Here is a 19,889-nt window from a genome sequence, read left to right on the forward strand (position 1 = left end):
ACACTCATAAGAATACAGAGTGGAATAAAGGTGCCAACCACCTGGCGCATGAATAAATGAAAAGAAAAGGTAATAATATAAACCTTAGTCAGTTAAATAACATGCTGCTCTCAATTTGCACATCTCTGATGTTGCTGCTAATTTGTCCATAGCTCTATATTGGTTATCTATTCTCCAGGTTATATATATATATATATATATATATATATATATATATATATATATATATATATATATATATATATATATATATATATATATATATATATATATATATATATATATATATATATATATATATATATATATATGGTGTAATATAAATAAAGGGACTTTATTTTGTAAGGCGGGCCTCTGTTTAGTTTGATATCCACACATTTATTTTGAAATCCGATTATAACAGGAAGTTGCGTTTTACGTATCATACGTATTGTTATAGGTAAATAAGTTGACCAAGCCGTTAATAGTTGGGTTGTTGTCTCCTTATTTTTGCTTCGTGTATATTAATGACAGCTCAAAAATAGCTTAGGAACCTTCGAATTAAGAAAAGAAGCCAACGTTTTGTTATTGTTCTATCATTTGTAGACATTACTTTGTAACGTAAATGCAAATCCTATTTTCTACAGAGAGGAAACGGGATTGTTTGGTTAGCCAGCTAACAGCGGTTAGCAACACAAATCTCCACACCTTATGCCGCTAATGCCCACTATATCCTTCACCTATTTATTTATCGGCCTTTTCACTCAGTCGGGTGTTTCTCCCGGGGATAATGAGCTGGTTTTTTTCATCTAAAGGCTCCGGAGCTCTCCCTGCCCTGAACAGCCTCCAGCAGCAGAGACAGCGGCAGATCGAGTCCCTCAAAGCTGCTCACCCCAGGTAACATCAACCATGTTCGGTCACTCCAAACCCAACTCTGGCCTTTCACAAAATCATCCTAATCAACAAATTAACTATAGTTATCACGGTTATAGGATTTTTTATTATCAGCATGGGTAGAAAGGGGAATTAAATGCCACAAAAACTGTTCAGCTAGCTAGCCACCTGACCGCATTTCTTATTAAGTTCAATATAAACAAAACCTCGGTTTAAATATGTGTTTTAATCGATGCTGTTGTATTTATGAAGTTACATCATAGTGAATTACGGTATGATAACGTCGTTTAGCCTCACAGCCAACGTAGTTATAAAGCAGCTAGTGTTAGTGTTAGTTTCAGCTTTGTTAGCTTTGAAGCTAATAAGATCAATCCGTGGCAGCTACAGTGTATAATTCCAGTTTGATTGTACAAGTTGTAGCTTGCTGACCATGTCCTGTGATCACCCTGAGGGTGTCACGCTTGTAGTTTTAGGATGAGCTTGTTAGTGGCGGAGATTAAAGTATTAGCTTTTGTTTACTAGGAGTTAGAGAGTGACAGACAGGACACTGTTAAAAAAAAAAAAAAGATCTGGTCAACTTCTATGGTTACTTCGTAGCAAATGGCTACAATACATCTCTAAATGGCTAAAAAAAAAAAAAAAAACAGCTCACAAGAGGAGTCCTGCCAAGAAGTAAAACAGCCTCTAACATCTAATATTATTGTTTGCAGATCTTCCATTCATTGGCTAAAACATAAAAAGGCATATACATTTTAAAAGCATCAGCATTATTGGGCTCTCCTGGGCACCTCTGCTCTTGGGGTTCCTTTGAGCGTCTGGGGCTTTGGGTCCCCCAGCGTTTGCCTCTGTGCTTTGGAGGGGCGCGTCTACGGGTCTTCACAACCATCATTGAGCATTTTTCCTTTGGCTAAACTTAACATTCACACTCTCACAAACAACTACAGATGCTTGGTTCCAGGTACTTAGAGATTCACTTCCATACAGAAAACCCATATTCTTATCTTCAGCTACTACATTATACATGTCAGATTAAATATTACAACTTATACTCCAGCGATAGTATCAAGGTGTTACTTTATTGTATCTCTTATACTATATCTGTTGGTTGTGCTGTTCTTTTTACATTTCTTTGCAGGTGATGAAGCAGACTGGAGATATATTATATCTCCCCTTTTATCTCCTCTTTCTTCAATCTTTTCTCCTTATTTTTCTGTTTTTCCTTTCCTGTTCTACTTACAATGCAGTGTCCATAAAATCTGTAAAACTCCCTGCATGAATTATAATAAAGCTATTGATATGCATAAATCAAGAGGAACACTATAGTGATAGCCGTACTGCTCCATTTGTGAAAGCAAAATTTGTTGGACTCTTTTTGGCAACAAGACAGTTATTCTTATTGCCACATCGCCAGACAGGACAGTGAAAAAAAAGCTAATATGGATATAATTTGCTCTAGATTCTGCATTTAACATCCTGATGTCAAGGTATAGTTTCATATGTATGGGAAAGATCCAACATAAAATGAAATTACACGGTTGTTTTAGAAAAAGAAAGGAATCATTTAAGGCAAACTGCATGTGATTTCCAACACAATTTGATTCACTAAATACCAAAGGTTTTTACTTTATAAGTCAGTATAAGTATAAGCTGTTGCACATTAATGGAATAGAAAATTTGGTTTCAATCAAGCACCAACCACCATTGTTCCTTTTTAATTAATTTAGTCAGATTAACATTTTATTATTTCATCAGTAAAAAGTTTATTTTTGTTTTGTTTTGGGCATAAAAAGAAATCCTGCCTACTAAAAGTGTTATTAAAACTTTAAATACCAATATATTCAGTTTAAAAAAAAAGCATGATAAACATAGAAACGTTAAGAAAAATCAACAAATGCCAACATTCTTTTAAATGTTAAAAGTGAAAGAGAATAGATGAGTTTTTAAGAGATTTGAAAATTATCATAGAGGAACCTGCCTGATATGTCGCAGAAAATCACTTCAGTTTGGAACGAGCTACAGAAAAGGCAGAGTCCCTTCTTTAAGTCAATTTAGTTTGAACTTGAATGATTGTTAGATAGGAAAGGACATCAGATAATGAAAACTTAAAGAAAAGCCTAAAATTTCACATTTTTTGATACATTTGTTCTTTAGTTCAAAATCTAAGGTAAAAGTCTATTGTTATGTATTCTGGAGGTTTCAAAACAAAAAATGCCATGCAGTCTACATTTATGTTTTTTATTATCAATTTTATATATCCTATATATCCTAAGTAGCACAGTATGTCCTGCTTTTTTATGGTATTACAGAAATAACTTCCTCTTGGACATCTTAAGACATTTTCTTCACAGATTTCACTGCAGCTTACAATCAGTTAAACAGAGATTGAAATGGGCATTTTTCTCTTAACTAACTTTGACTGTAGTAAAAACTACATTAATATAAAGTATTACATTAAAAAGCTGCTATCACTATTAAAGAAACGTCAGGCCTTTTTTGTCTTTGATGTATTCTTGAAATATTAAAATCTATTAAAATAAGGGGGGAAAAACTGTCTTTATTTTTCATAAACTTTTTTGTTTTTTTTAAATCCCACATTTTTTCCTAGTTTAATGCTCAATGATTGTTTTTTTTTCTTCTCTTTTTCCACAGCCTTACAGAAATCCAGAAAGATGTTGAATACAGATTACCATTTACAGTCAACAACTCCACCATTAGTGTTAACATGTGAGTATATCTTAGGTTTTGATTGACTGTTAACACAGACTTTCAACACCGAGTTGAAAGTCCGTATTGCCCAGCGACAGCCCTGAAACATCACTGCTCTGAGGAAATCTGCATGGAGGAATGGGCCAAAATACCAGCTACAGTGTGTGCAAACCTGGTGAAGACTTACATGAAACGTTTGACCTCTGTCATTGCCAACAAAGGTTATGTTACACAGTGTTTAGTTGAACTTTAGTTATTGACCAAATACTTATTTTCCACTGTAGATTATATAACAGATAAAGACTACTCTTGGACTTTGAGCTTCTTTTTTTCAGAACAGTTCTGGCATAAACTCACAAAGACAAGCCGCTGTCTGTGCTGCCCCAGGTGATTTCTAAATCTAGTTGGTCATATCCCAAACCCTCGTCAGCTTTTCAAAAAATATAACAGTAATGCAGATCTAAGGGCGCTATGAAGTGAAGCTTAGTATTGTCGTTGTGTAGCATCAAAACAATATTTCAGAAAACTGGTACAGGGTTAAAAAAATAACATGAGGTGCCTCTTTTTTAACAAAATACTCAAGGTTTTAAACCTTACTCTCATTACTCTCATGTTTGGTTATTCTTGTTTTGTTATGAGTAAAATAGTCCTTCCACCCTGAGAGTGGTCAATACTTTATGTATTCAGAAAAAAGAAAGGGAATAAAAACCTCAGGCATCTGTGAGAGCTGCAAGCCAGTAAAGATTCTGACCAATCCCTGCCATTTGGTCCACATGGAAAAAAAAAACGATCAGGTGCCTTCATCTTTGACCTTCCTCCTCTTCGTGTACGCTCATCAGGTTTGGCCATAGCCAGAATTCTTCACAACATTATTGTGAATAATTCTTTTTTTAGCATAAAAATAAAATGCTAGCACTTGTATGGTTAGTATTGCTAAACCTAGCAGGCTACTTTGAAAGCTACAATAATAAAATAGTTTATTAACAGGTGAATGAAACATGAGGTAGTTAGGTTGAAGTCCAAAATGTATTGAACAAAATGGCGTAGTCCGCTCTGCTCTGAGTTGCGTGTTCTAGTATGTGGGGGGGACATAGCTTTGAATGGAGGAGCTTCTTGCCCTGAGCTGAGACAGAAGCAGATGGGAATCAGTGTGAGAACACTGGGAGAGGGTACCATAACCGGGATAAGGGGGGCTAGCTGTGCCACCCTCTGGAGCTAAGGAACCACAGCAGGAGATCGGAGGAGCCCGTTGGGCAGACAGAGCACCGCGGCGAGAAGATAAGGCTGTTCAAGAGCGGAGAAGCACTGCGGAAACAATGCCAGGATGGGGAGAGACTACAGCTGACACAGGCTAGCTAGGCTAACTGCGGAGAACTGAAGGAACATGGAGGGAAGATGATGGGCAGGAGTAGGACAGCAGTATTTGGACAGAATGACACCATGTCCCCAATGTATAATATTTTTGTTTTTTCTTTCTCTGTTTGAAATGAATTGATTAAAATTGAAATTTTAATTGCAAATTAAAATGGCTTTTTAAAAAGGCACCTACTAACTTCTTAAAGGGGTCATAGAATGATTATATAGTGTGTTTGGTGCTGGTCCTTAAGGTCTCTGATTAGGATGCGTAACATTGGTTGGGCTGAAAATGGCATATTTGCTGTTCTATGAGCCCTAATGCAGCCTGGTTAAGAGAATGAAACAACAAGTTTTCTTCCTTTTGTGGTATGCTGATGAATATTTAGATGAGCTGTACGCTTATTGGTTGTTTTACAACGAGTGAAGCTGCTGAGCAAAGACGCATCATAGCAACAAGCCCTCACTCACTGAAACATCAAGATTGTTGATATGGTAGGGTGACCAGACGTCCCCTTTTTCCAGGACATGTCCTTCTTTACATACCTAAAAAAAGTTCCGGGGGGAATTTCTAAATCGTCCGGGATTTTGGTTGACTAAAGTGCATCCATGAACAACTATCTATGTCAAGGAGACTCCCGGAGACTTGGGATGTCTGTTACCGTTCCCCAGCCCCCCTCTTCTGGCGGAGGACGGGCGGCTCATGGCTCTCTGCTGAGGTCTGTTCCAGTTGGCGGCCCAGCAGTCGACACTTCAGAATGCTGCCCCACCCCCACCCCCCCTAGTTGAAAGGCCCACTTGGTCAGTGAACCAGTGGTCTGGTCTGTATGTCAATTTCAGGGCAAGACAAAAGTAAAGGCCAGAACTAAATAAAGCAACATCCCCGATTTTATGTCAATTTGTGGCTTCGTTTGAATTCACCCGTTTTATGGTGGAAGTTTAGAATTGTGAGATTTGCTGAGAAAGGAGGTGTTGATGGGGTTTAAACTTCTCTGTACGTCAATTTCATCCACTGGACTATTGTTATTCATCTATGACAATGGAAACTCAGCTTTGCATTCTATGACCCCTTTAAGAACATTCCCTCTCTTCATCCCTTGTCAACAATTTGTTTTTTAAAAGCTAGTCTCTACAGTTTCCTTCCCTAAAACTATGGTCTATTCATGATAGTTTCTCTACTATAATTTTGATTCCTAATAATAGAATGTCAGGGTACATCAACTGCTGGTTCATGTACTCTGAATTTATGCATTTGATGCTGTGATCGGTGATCTACGATCGCCACTTACTGGTGCATGTCTAATGTAAACACATTAATGTTAAGCTTTATAATCTAAATATTCAATATTCTTTGTTACATTTTCATTTCTGAAATGCATGCAGTATTTCAAATATTGTAAGATATCTAATAGTTTGCTTGTTTGGAAACTACTTACAGAGGTATGGCTTCATAATTCGGGGCATGTAATACTAACCCTGCTTGCTTTTGTCCTCAGTTTGCTGCCTCCTCAGTTCCCTCAGGAGAAGCCGGTGGTTAGTGTCTACCCCCCAGTTGGTCATCATTTAATAGACAGCAATAATGGCACAGTGATCACCAGCCCCCTCATCACTAATGTAAGTAGCAGCCTCTCATAAAACGATGTTTTCTTTTAGATTTGCAAAATGACTTTTTTCTGAACATTCTGAAAGTATTTTTTAGGTGTGCTAGGTGGATGGTTGGATGTATGCAAAATGTATTTCTGATTACAGGTGCATGAATCAACACGTAAAACCAGACAAACAGGTTAATGAAATATATCTTAATAAAACTGAAACTGAAATGAGTTTAAGGCTTTAGTCAGATGGACACTTAATGGGAACAGAAAGTAAAAATGTGAAGTATATACTGTTATCTCTGTTTGCCCTCATTCTACATCTAAGTACCTCACATCTCACTTCCATTTAATGTTTTTTTGTTTCCCGGGTAAAACAATGTAACTTCTATAAACACTTTTTATACCAAAGAGGTTGTTTTCCTATTTTTATTGGAAAAGTCTGACTGTATTTCTCTTTGTTTTGTGTGTTATAGTTCAGTATGCACTCAGATCTGGGTAAAGTCATCCAGAGTCTACTCGACGAGTTCTGGAAAAGTCCTCCTGTCTTAATGTCTGCTGGCCCCACAGGCTTTCCATAGTGAGTTTCCCTTTGCTTCCCTTTCATTTCATTGGACTGCAGGTGATCTGTGACACTGATCTGATTCACAAACTGTTCCAAGAAGTAACTCTGATACTAGTTTGGTATCTGGTTAGAATTTCACTGACCTTTCATGATATTTAATGGATTTTTTGGAAGTGTTTTATTTATGATGTTCTCCCTCTTTCCTGGTTGCAGCATGTACAAGCCTCCTTACCCTTCCCAGGCTTTTCATTATGGTCCTCGTCATGTGGGTCCCAGCCAGACTCCCTCTCCTGGACCTGGTCCAGCTCCATCTCAAGCCCCGATGCCTCATCCAGCGGTGGATATGGTTCATGGTGTACCTCGAGCTCCAGCCCCATACGGATTGATAACGGAGTTACCTCTACCTGTACCAACTGGAGACTCACAGGTACACACCCATTAGGAGGTTTTCACATTGGTAGAGGGTTCTCATTACCCGTTCCGTACCATCAGCTCGTTTGTGCATGCGTAACCAGATGTACAGCCGTGTCGCTCTCAATTTTACTACATAAAAAAGATTGAAATGATTCTTTTCTGTCTAAAAAAAATTCTCAGCGTAATTAACTACAATGTTTAGAAGGTAAATCATTTATTATTTGGAGAAAATAAATATATTAAAATCCTTTCTGTTTAACCACTTGTTTGTGTCTGGTCTGTCCCGGAAATGGGATCCGACGCTACTTCCTGGAGTTAACTTTTACGGCTTTGGATTTATATATAAATTTAGTCTTTTTGATTTGTATTTTTGCTTTTTGTTTTAAACATATGGTATATAGTGCATAATCTAGAGAAAGAAAACAACTAAAATGCAGATACACACGTTTATTCTTACTTTGTGGGACTGTTCTGTGCATGTCCAGTGATGTCAGACAAGCAGATTAATGGAAGGTATCTAAAAATGATCCAATTGTCTTAGAAAAGTAATTGAATGTTTTTTTAAAGATGTAGTTGACTTTCTTTGCTAATTTAAGGATAGAAATAAGTACTTTTAATACCATTATTTATAGTGACCTAGATGAATATCTGCTTAATCATGCGCAGCTATGCTGATGGTATGGATCCTACATCCGTTACAGACCGCATAGTGACAAGGGACGATATTGTTTTTTTAAACAAGGAAGTAAAGTATTTATAGCTGTAACACTAGAGTTAAAGCTAAAGATACAACTTGTTCGTTATCTAAAGGATGGTGAAATTCTAGTAAATATTTTATTTATTCCAGGTTGACCTATTATAATAGTAGTGTCTTCAATAATGTATCCATATAGCAGATAAGTTAGTTTTGTTTTTTCTTTGCTGGTTAGGCAAATTAGATGCTGCTTTGACTGGATTTTCTGGTTGGTCTCCATGGCACCGGCTTGACTTATAAACATAATTTGATTATGTTTGTCAATATAGCAGAAGTTTTGCTCTCTAGGAGCCCGACCTTCAATGATTAAACCAGAGAGCTCTGGTTTTATATTACCATGCTCCGTATATTTGGTTTAGATGCAGTGGAAATCCTATCACTGCATTCTTTGTGTAATTTGTGTAACAAATATGAAAAACATTTATTCACATAATTGTATCTACATTACCCTAAAACATGTCTTTATCTAATTGAATTGTTGGGGAGATGGCTGGGGGTAAGTTACAAGGAGAAAAGGAATGAGAAGCTGTTGGGTAGAGGTTTACCCTCTAGTGAACTACAGCTCCCTACATAGTGTAAAGCAGTGGTGTCCAAACTTTTTATCACTACTTTCAGGCCCAAGAAAAATTTTCTATCCAATGTTTGGATTTAACAAATAAAATGTCAGATTCCTGTAGGAGAGGGATGTGTCATAACATTCATGCAAACATGGCTAGGGTTTAGCATGTTTATATTACTAAACAAATGCATAAAATATGCAATTCTCAAAGGGTCTTTGAAGGCCTGAAACGACTAATAGGATAAATCGATTATTGAAATGTAGTAAACGATTAATCATTAACTGGAGTATAGAGATTCTGAAACAGGCCTTTTGCTGACAGAGCAAAATGCATGTATGTATATATGGTCCGTATTTTCTTGACTACAAAACGCAGCTGAATATTAGACGCACAAGCTTAAATTTGTGGAAAATCCTGTTTTGTTCATACATTAGCCGTGACTGACTAAACGCTGCAGATGTTTTCATGTTTAATTATGTAAGAGAATATGCACAAAGGAGATATTCAGGAACAAAATGGCTGTTTGAGAACACATGCCTTTTATTAACTGTTTGAAAAACAAGCTACCGCCACATATTTGCATAACTTTTTACATATATGTACAACTACCAGTAATTACAAGTGAAACATTTACTGTGCTGTTTTCAGGAGTAACAAATGTACTGTATAAAAATAACATACAGCACACTAGATAAAATAGATTTGGCCTTTTGGGCTAAGTTGCAGCTTACGCTTTAACAAGAAGAAAAGTCGGTAATTCGTCACCATCGGCATTGTCTTCTTCCTGCCAACTAAATTCATCAAAGTCCTCTTCTTCATTGTTGGAAACTAACAGGCACAGGTCAGCTTTCTTCATCCACTCTCCGCTTCTCTCCTTCCCTGTCGCTTTCAAAACCAAAGAACTCTTCATTGTCAGTGTAAGAATCAAACACCCTTTGAAGGGCCGTGGTGGTGTCCTCCTCTTCATCACGCAGCAGTCCAGCCCTTCATAATACTTTAGTGATTGTGGATGTTTAGACACTTCTCCACGCTGTCAGAATCCACTGGCACACTTGGACAAAACTTTTCGCTTCATTGATCTGTGGCTCGATGGTCCACCTCTGAAATTTACAATCTTCATTTTAGTGGTGACTGTTTTGGCTCTCAGTCAGATCTGCACAGTTGCAACACCTCGCCTATTTGCTCTCTGTGTGTTCACCCAGTCTTAAATTAAGTCTTCAAGTTAGGGCTATCTGCTTTTATTACCTCTAAAAACTTGTTTTCATCTTTTTGGGCTGAGCATGCTGGCCTCTCTAACATCTCACCATTGATTGGTTTATACCAAGGTTACATGAAGCAGCTCTAGTTCCCTCACTGAGCGCCACATCGACTGCCTTTAATTTAAAAGCTGCATTATATATATTTCTTTTGTTTGCCATAATGAGGGTTTGTGAATGAAAGCCTCCTTTGCTCCTGCAATACTTGTCTTGCTCTTGCTTATCCCGTTTCTTTTTTGCGCCAAATCATACGGCACTACTTTGCCTGGCAGACGGACATGTGACCAACATACCGCTCTTTTCCATCTATACTGTGTTTCTGATCACTTTCCCTTCTGCCAGTCAAAGTAGTGCCATACAACAGCGGAGCAAACCAAAACAAATCCTCCTACGATATCACAAAAATCATGATAAATCCATAGAAAAGTCACACCGGACTATAAAATGCAGGGTAAAAAACTTTTGCAAATAGTAGCGGCTTATAGTCCGAAAAATGTGGTATATATAAACATTTAGCATTTAAAATAAAACAAACTTTTTCGTCTGTCAGTATGCTCTTTCCAGAACTCCTCAAGTGGAAAAGTTTTGGTTTCATCTGGTTTGATTTCATAAAAAGTTCTTTTTGAGTATAAAATAACCGACGGATTAATCAATTTACAAAATAAACGTTACTTGCAGCACCAGGTCTTTGGACTGATAGGGTCCTATCTGCTTTGAAAGAATACTTAAATAAAGTGTATTTTCCCTTAACGACAATGACTTTGTCTAATATTACCTTTAAAAGACTATTTTAATTAGTCTGTAAAAATGTTGCTCTAATAATAGTCTCCTTACAATCAGTCTTCTTTGCTGACTGTCCAACTTTGTATTAATACTTGGTTGTTGCTCAGTATCAGTCCAGGGGCCAATAATGGCCCTCAGGATGAATATTCAACCTCACTGCTTTGAAACCAGAGCTACAATGTATGCTTTAAGTTGGATGTATTGGCTCACAAGAGATTAACGCTCCACACTTTTCAGATTCTTTTGTGTAAAACACCTTTAAACTGTTTGATTACATAACCTCCCATTATACAGCGATGGACCACTTTGTGTTGGTCCGTAACGTAATATTCCTTATATGTTTTTTTTTACTTTGCAAAAAGGCATTTAAAAGTTAAATAATTTAAACACATAGTTTATGTAGAATGTATGAATCCTGACACTAAAGACAAAATATCCTAAACTGTTCTTTTTCAGGCGGGGCTGAACGGACACATGTACAAGATGCCTGAGATTCCTGAGTCTTTTCCTGAACTTGGTGACAAAACGTAAAGTATTCTGGAACTTTTTTTTTAGATTTAGTCAACAGTTAATTGTTTTTCTGCCTTAGTAGCTTTTTTTAATTATCTTTTCATCCTATCATCAGTCTGACACAGTTGTCAGATATGTCTGAAAATGAGGATGTGCTGCTGGAGTTCTTTGTGAGTTTGCCACAACTCAAGCAAGTCACCAGTGATAAAGAGGAACTGGTCAACAGTATAGTGGAGATGGCTAGTAAGCTACTTTACTGTTTTTTGTTGTTCTGTTTCCATTCTTTGATGAAGGGACTGTAGTTTAGTGAAGTTTTATGAAAATTCATACATTTTGCAGAAAAGAACCTCCACATGGAGCCACAGCTAGAAGGAAAAAGACAAGAGATGCTTTACAAGGTTAGTGTTTCTCTCATGCTCGCACATGCACTGCGGACAGGTTCTCATCACTGCTAATTGGGTTTTCTGTCTCTTTTGCACAGTTTGAACAGCTGACACAGATGAAGTCGGCCTTTGAGACAAAGATGCAGAGACAGCATGAACTCAGTGAGGTAAAAACCAGTGCATGTTTCTGTTATATTATAGAGTGCATTGATGACTTTTGAGATGATCTCTTCATTTTTACATTTCACCAGAGTTGCAGTCTAAGCACCCTGCAGGCTCGGTTAAAAGTCGCCGCCCACCAGGCAGAGGAGGAGTCGGAGGAGACGGCTGAAAACTTCCTTGAGGGGCGCATTGATATCGATGAATTTTTAACTAGCTTCATGGAGAAGAGAACGGTGAGAGAAGCATCGATTTTTGATTTAACCAGCGTTTATATACAGTCTGTAAAGTCTTCAGCTATAAAACTGCATACGTGGATCAAATGAAATGTTCAAATGACCAGGATGAAGTGAAAAATGTAAAAAAAATATTCATGAGAACAAAAAATCCCACCCAATTAACATCAGAGATGTAATTAACTGAGCTTGTAGAGAGCAGTGATGGTTATAAAGTATGGTAGTTTTCTGATGCTGTTCCGCAGACTGCAGCAACTTTATCTGAAGGATCCATTTTTATGTTCATACGAATACTGTGCATTGATTGAAGTATTTGAGCACACTACTATTTTGCAAGTTCTTCCACTTAGGAATCACAGAGGGGTGTGAAATTGTCATCATAGGTGCATTTTCACTGTGAGAGACATAGTATAAAAAAAAAATCAGAAATCACAAAGTATGATTTAAAAAAGAAAAACTATTTATTTGTATTTTACAGCTCCAGATAAGTATTTGAACACCTGTCTGTAAGCTAGAATTCTGAGCCTGAAGCCTGTTGGTCTGCCTTCAAAAAGTCCACCTCCACTCCTTTTATTATCCTAAATTAGATGCAACTGTTTGTGGTCGTTAGCTGTGTAAAGACACCTGCTCATAAAGTCAGTAAGAATCCAGCTTCTAACTTGGCCAAGACCAAAGAGCTGTCCAAAGACACTAGAAGCAAAATTGAAAAGTTTGGAAAGGGCTACGAGGAAATTTCCAAGCAGCTCGTTGAAAAAAAGTCCTCTTTTGGAGCAATCAGTAGAAAATGGCAGAAGGTAAATATGACCATTAATTTCCCTCATACTGGGGCTCCGTGCAAGATCTCACCTCATGGGGTCTCATTGATCCTATAAGAAAGATGGGAAATCAGCCCAGAACTACATGGGAGGAGCTGGTCAATGACCTGAAAAGAGCTTGGTAATACACTAAGACATCATGGTTTGAAATCATGCATTGCATGACCATTTGGATGATCCATGGGAGTCATGAGAGAAAGTCATGTGGTCAGATGAGACCAAAATAAAATATTTTGGTCATAATTCAACTAACTGTGTTTGGAAGAAGAATGATGAGTGCCATCCCTACTGTGAAGCATGGGGGTGGTAGATTATGCTTTGGGGGTGTTTCTCTACATATGGGACAGGGCGACTGCACTGTATTAAGGAGAGGATGACTTGGGCCATGTATTGCGAGACTTTGTGGAACAACCTGCTTCCCTCTGTTAGAGCATTGAAGATGGGTCGAAGCTGGGTCTTCCAGCATCACAATGACCCGAAGCCCACAGCCAGGATAACCCAGGAGTGGCTCTGGAAGAAGCTTATCAAGGTTCTGGTGTGGCCTAGCCAGTCTCCAGACCTAAATCCAGTAGAGAATCTTTAGAGGGAGCTCAAACTCTGTGTTTCTCAGCGACAGCCCAGAAACCTGACTGATCTACAGAAGATCTGTGTGGAGGAGTGGGCCAAACTTCTTCCTGCAGTGTGTGCAAGCCTGGTGAAAAACTACAGGAAATATTTGACCTCTGGTAATTGCAAAGAAAGGCTACTCTACCACATATTAACATTGATTTTCTCAGGGTTTCAGATACTCATTTGCAGCGTTATCATACAAATAAATAGTTAAAAAATCATACATGGGGATTTCTCGATTTATTTTTTAGATTACGTCTCTCACAGTGGACACCCACCTGCGATGACAATTTCAGACCCCTCCATGATTTCTAAGTGGGGGAAAGGCTAAAATTGTGTTTTCTTTGTTTATGCATCTGACTAATGGAGTCACATGATTAGACACACGCTGCAGTGTCTTAAAGGGGAAGGAAATACCAGCCACCAGAGCAAACAGGAAAAACACCAGAATTAAGTGTATTTCTTTTACCTACATGGGGAAAATTGTCACTGGCTATCACAGTAATTGATGGTAACTGTAAAAATCTGGTTTATCGCCGAGCCATAGCAGGGAGATTCCTTACATAATGAAATGAAGAGTGGAAATTCACGAGTTGACCAATGGGACATTTTAAAACAGTAATAACACAGAAGAGTAATGTGGGAATTTTTTTCTTCTTTTTTTCTTTTGCTTTGCAGCTTTGCCACAGCAGAAGGGCCAAAGAGGAGAAGTTGCAACAGTCTATAAACACTCATGGTCATTTTCCTCCCAGTCACTAAAACACAAGGTACATCACATTCATACTAGAGCAGCCGCTCAGAAAAATCCCCAAAAACATTATCAGTCATCTGCTGCCTGATGGAGAGAGTCCTCATACTGTATTTCTCAGCAAACGGTTAAGCAGAAGCAAAGAACACTTTATTTCCTGTTGTTTTTACAGTCCGATACATTAAATTTATCATCTGCTTATTCAGCTCCTGACGTTCTATTTTATGATCTTCTAGGAGCAGTGTTTGTTTTTTTTGTTTTTTTTTCCAGCCAACTGCTGCCAACAAAATAAAATCAAAGACTTTACAGAGGCAGAAAGCACACTGAGTCAACGATGGGCACTTTGGAAAGAACATAACCAGACAATGATGACAATGAAGCCACTGAAAGAGGCAAGAACTGGGAGGACGAGGAGTTACGTCACCTAATGATTGAACATGTTGTGGAATGTTTTTTTTTTTTTCTCTTTAAGCTTTCCATTTGTTTTGACAGTAATGAAAAATAGTTTTATTTCTGGGATTTATTTCGCATTTAATTTTCAGCTAGGAACACTCGGATAGCAGATTGTTTGCTGTTACCACTTTTTAAAGGTAAAACTTCTAAGGCATCATCAGGATACAAATATTGAGCAATTCAAACAGCAGTATTATTACTGTGCACTTTCTGGTCACGTGCTTATATCCTCGTCGGTCTCTCCTTCTTTACACAGAGACGCTGACACAACTGCCCAGTAAATATCCAGATTGGAAATATTGATTTTTGGAATGTTAAAATTACAGGAACATTTGTCCAACATCTGGTTAACTAACCATAATTCTAATTTTAAAGTAAAAGTATCTTTCTTTTATATAAAAACTGCAGAAAGCAATGAATTCATTGTGATGGAATTGGATTTTATTCTAGAATTCAACCCTAGAAACATCAGTGTGTTTGCACAGACTTGCTGTAAAGAAATCATAACTTTTTAGCATTTCCTCAGCATTAGCCATGTTAATTTTATTTCACAAAATTCAAAGCACTTTGAGTAGTTTAGCCACAACATTACTTCAGTTCAACAACCTTAGGTGTGTCGTCTCTGTCAGTGCAGACACACTGATCACTGCTTGGGCTCTGATATGCACAGTAATGTCAGCTGAACTGTTTCCTTACACCATTTGAACTTAAAAAATAGTTATAAAAAAAAGCTTGAAAAGAAATGGGAAAGTTTGGGGAATATTAGGTTTAAAGCTTCATGGCATCGGATACTGTATTTAAATGTTAATAATAGGCTATATTATAATCAAAGACACCTTGTATCATATGTTCTTATTTAATTTGTTAGAGTAATAAAGCCTTTAGAATAAATCCTGTGTGTGTTATGTTTCATTTTACTATTGTGAAAAAGTTTAGACTACATGTAAATCAGTTGAATTCTCTTAAATGTCTCAATCAGCCCCCTGTTTTAATATGTAAAGTCCTAAGCTGCAATGATTTCAAATATGCAATGCCCAGTGTTTTATAATATCATGATTTTAGTGAAGATTTTACAGCATTTTCACATCAAAAGACTTGATCCATCCTTTTTGTATCAAATTGAATATCAACGTTATACATGTTTATTGTAGGCAAGGGAAAATTAGAGATGCAAAAAACTAACCTGCCAAATAACTGCAGCGTTTCGTCGTACAGTGTGAGTTCACAGCTCATGAAGCATGTGCAGCCCGACGCTCTGATCTGATCTACCTGCTCAGACTGCACATCTAAAAGCCACATCGGACTGGACCTGGAAAGAGATGGAACTACTGGGACTCCTCTATCTAGAAGCCAAACCAGTAGAAGAGGAACAAGAAGCTCACTACATTAAAACTTGCTGCCTTTGCAATTTTGTGTTTAAAGCCCTAAAAAGAAAAGGCGGCAACATATTTGAACAAAGGCATGGCTGGGCAAACGTGGTTACTACTACGGCCTGTCAATTTTAAAGAAAGAGCTCCATTTTAACTAAAATGCTTCTGTGTTTTCATCTGAGAGGAAGAAGAAGAATCCTTGTTTTTGCATGTGCACTGAGAGATTTGCCCATGACGGTTGACTGAAAAGCAAACATGTTTGATTTTCTCCTGATCTCACGATTCCTGATCGGGAGGTGGTTGTGAGAGGCTGATCGGCCCTCGTTACCCCCCCTATGCAAGTGTCCCGTATGCCAGTAGAGGATGCAGTGACATCGCAGGCCACCGTGCTCTGTGTTTACGGAAGTAAACATGGATGGTAGTGCATCTAATGATCTTTCCCAACCTTAAGAACACAATATTTTCAAGATGGTTAAACATAAATACTGCTCTCCACATCATTGTCTGCCATGGTTGTTTTTCTTGTTAATTCTTCATAGCAAGACCCAGAATAGTGACCTTTGTCGGGTACTGATGGCGTTCAGGTCGGATGAATGCGACCTGGCCGTTCAGACACAGGTCGCATTTGAAAAGATCAGATTCGTATCGGATTCAGGACCACATAGCCAAGTGGCCTGGGCCGCATTGGAGAAAAATCCGATCTGTGATGTTTAGACTGCCATGAAAAGATCCGATACAGGTCGCATATGGGCAAAAAAAAATTGGATTTGGGTCACTTATGGCTGGTGTGCTTGATCCGCTCATCTGAAATGTGGGAGGAAGATGGAGAGGCAGCTGGCGCAGAACAATGTCAGAGATGTGTGGAGAGCATCTCAGACTTTGGGCAGAGGAACAGCAGGGCTGCAGACGATGACACCAAGTTTGCATACGAGTTAACAATTCTTCACCCAGTTTGACTCACCTCACACTGACCCCTCCCTGCCCTCAACTCTCCTCACCTCTCCAACCTCCCAACTCACCAGAGATCCACCCTGACTCATCCATACCTTCGGACCTGCCTTCCCCCTCACAGTCACTTCAATGCAGGTGAGAGGCTAGCTGAGGAGACTGAAACAGAGGAAAGCCTCTGGACATGAAGGGATTCCTCCAAGGCTGCTAAGGAACCTGTGCAGATGAACTTTGTGAGATCCTCAGCTACATCTATAACCTGAGCCTCAGCCTGACCTCCTGTGTGGTATTGGTTCCCAAAATTCCACATGCCAAGGAGTTGCCATCATCTACCTGCTGCAGCGGGTGCTCACCCACCTGGAGACTACCGGGAGTGCTGTTATTCATGTTCTTTGACTTTTCTAACGCTTTCAACACCATCAGACCGGCGGGGGAGAAGCTGGAGGATGCTGGAGTGGACAAACATTTTGCTGCCTGGGCCATCAACTTCCTCACTTACCGCCCTCAGCACATGCGGCTGTACGGCTTTCAGTCAGAGGTGGCAGTCTGCATACCAGGGCCCCCCAGGGCACTGTTCTGTCTCCATTTCTCTTCACCATCTACACCTCGGACTTCAGCTATAACAAGGACAGCTGCCACCTTAGAAGTTCTTCAAAGACTCTGCCATTGTGCGCTGTGTTTCTGAGGGGAACGAGCTGGAGTACCGGTCAGTCATGCACTTTGTGGACTGGTGTGAGAAGAACGACCTGTGTCTTAACACCAGTAAGACCAAGGAGATGGTGATTAACTTCAGGAGAAGACCTCACCTCACGTCCACATGAACATCCAGAGGCAGGACAAAGAAACTGTGAGGAGCTTCAAATACCTGGATGTTAATATCAAAAATAAACTGGACTGGACTAATAACACTGACACCCTGTACAAGAAGGCCAGAGCCGCATCCACCTCCTGAGGAGGCTGAGGTCCTTTGGAGAGAGCAGGGCCCAGCTTAAAACCATCTATGACTCTGTGGTGGCATCAGCCCTCCTCTACTCTATTGTCTGCTGGGCCCCTGGCAGCACAAAGTGGGACAGAAAGAGACTGAACAAACTGGTGAAAAAGGCCACGTCTGTCTTGAGTTGCACTCTGGACACGGTGAAGGAAGTGGCTGAGAGGAGGGTGTTGTCCAAGCCTAAATTTATCATGGACGACTCCTTCCACCCCCTGCACCAGATTGAAGAGGAGCTGAGCAACTACTTTAGTGAAAGACACCGTGTTTGTTAAAAGGATTCCCCCCATCAGGTCATCAATCCCTGTAGCCAGCAGACTTTACAATTCGGCACAATAACTGCAATTATTGTGCATTAATTAACTCGCAATCACTATTTAATACCCTGTGCAGTGACCTGTATGTATTTAAGGGAAAAGTCCAGTCAGCAAGGAATAACCAATGGGTCATTATTTATACCTTAAACTACTTAATGAATGCTGTGATTTAATGAATTTAGCGCTAAACAGTAAAAAATAAAAATATTTTTGCCACAATCACTGAGTCCAGGAACGGCCATTTTTGCCCAGATACAGTAACGCCTCACTCCTGACATCTTCTGGCAGTGATGTCACGGAACAGTAAACCTAGCACCATTCTGTCCGCTTTACAAGCAAAATCAATGGGAACTACTAGACACATCTGCAATGAACAACAATTTAAGATTTTCAGAGGACTTCACCATTGAAATTTGCGATAGCTACAGTTAAACTGATAATGAGCATGTGCGTGGCAGTTGGATGTTGTAATACTCGGGTAAAAGTGGAAAAATTAATTTGTCTGATTCATGATCCTCCACGGACGGGTTCGTCGTTGGATTGCCAACTTGAAGAGGGAGGGTTTGCCATCGAACTTCTTGCCAGAGAAAACTACTTCAAGTAGTTCACTGGCTGTCACAATCATGGATAATAGCTCGTTGTGACAAACACCAGATTCTGCACTGGACTTGCTCAACAGCAGATACCGCACCGTGACGTCACAAACCGGTAGGCGGCAGTAGTGTACTTTGACAACTTTGATTTCTCAGGGAAAGCACATTCAAATTAAATTACTCTTAATTCAAAACACATCATTTATTTAAGAGTATGTAATAATTTCATACTTAAAGTACTTTCAGGAGTTTGTATTCTGAATGTGACCAGACATTTCCTTTAATACCCTGTGCAATAACTATATATAAATACCTATTTATACTAATACCTATTTAATACCCTGTGCAATAACTATATATAAATACCTATTTATACTAATACCTATTTAATACCCTGTGCAATAACTATATATAAATACCTATTTATACTAATACCTATTTAATACCCTGTGCAATAAAAAAAGACAAACGAGACTCCAGCCGTTATATAAATGTGGATGCACTGTATACGTATACCGTACTTTATATAACCAGATGCATCTTTTCCTCCTTTGGGCACCTTATTTTTGACTATTCAGCCGACGAGAAAAGTGAATTTCTCCACTGTCGGATCGATAAAGTCTCTTATCTTAACTGGTGATTTTAATCCCCCCATATTAAACTGAAATAAAACTTAAAAATCATTTTTTTTCAGTGGCCCTAATCCTCTTCCGTAAAATCCACATTAACATGAATTCAACACATTGTAGTAAAGAGATAAATGGAGTCTTTCAGTCATCAATGCACACATTCAGCAACACACAGGAGCTCTTTCAAGCTGGGCACCGTTTCATTCACAACATCTGTCCCATCAACCCTATGGAGGACCAACTCTAAAGGTAACATGTTTAAGAAATGCTAAATG

General features: G+C 38.8%; 1 protein-coding gene across 1 annotated transcript; it reads left to right on the plus strand.

Annotated features, from left to right (window-relative positions):
• Window positions 1-430: 430 nt before the first annotated feature.
• Window positions 431-15,660, plus strand: vps37a (VPS37A subunit of ESCRT-I). The gene is made up of 11 exons (XM_038291017.1): window positions 431-876; window positions 3,523-3,597; window positions 6,429-6,546; window positions 7,001-7,104; window positions 7,303-7,516; window positions 11,313-11,383; window positions 11,482-11,609; window positions 11,706-11,764; window positions 11,848-11,916; window positions 12,001-12,144; window positions 14,247-15,660. Exons 1-11 carry the CDS (start codon window positions 770-772, stop codon window positions 14,325-14,327), a joined length of 1,170 nt encoding a protein of 389 aa, XP_038146945.1. The 5' UTR covers window positions 431-769; the 3' UTR covers window positions 14,328-15,660.
• The last annotated feature ends 4,229 nt before the right edge of the window (window positions 15,661-19,889 follow it).

Source organism: Cyprinodon tularosa, unplaced genomic scaffold (assembly GCF_016077235.1).
Source record: "Cyprinodon tularosa strain WSP-4 unplaced genomic scaffold, ASM1607723v1 ctg108, whole genome shotgun sequence".
In the NCBI taxonomy this organism is placed as follows: Eukaryota; Metazoa; Chordata; class Actinopteri; order Cyprinodontiformes; family Cyprinodontidae; genus Cyprinodon; species Cyprinodon tularosa.

Excerpts from the sequence above, each read along its gene's own strand:
- vps37a (XM_038291017.1), top strand. The coding sequence starts at position 770 with ATGAGCTGGTTTTTTTCATCTAAAGGCTCCGGAGCTCTCCCTGCCCTG. Across the intron at positions 3,598-6,428 it reads TCCACCATTAGTGTTAACAT|TTTGCTGCCTCCTCAGTTCC; the intron begins GTGAGTATATCT and ends TTTTGTCCTCAG. Across the intron at positions 11,384-11,481 it reads CCTGAACTTGGTGACAAAAC|TCTGACACAGTTGTCAGATA; the intron begins GTAAAGTATTCT and ends TCCTATCATCAG.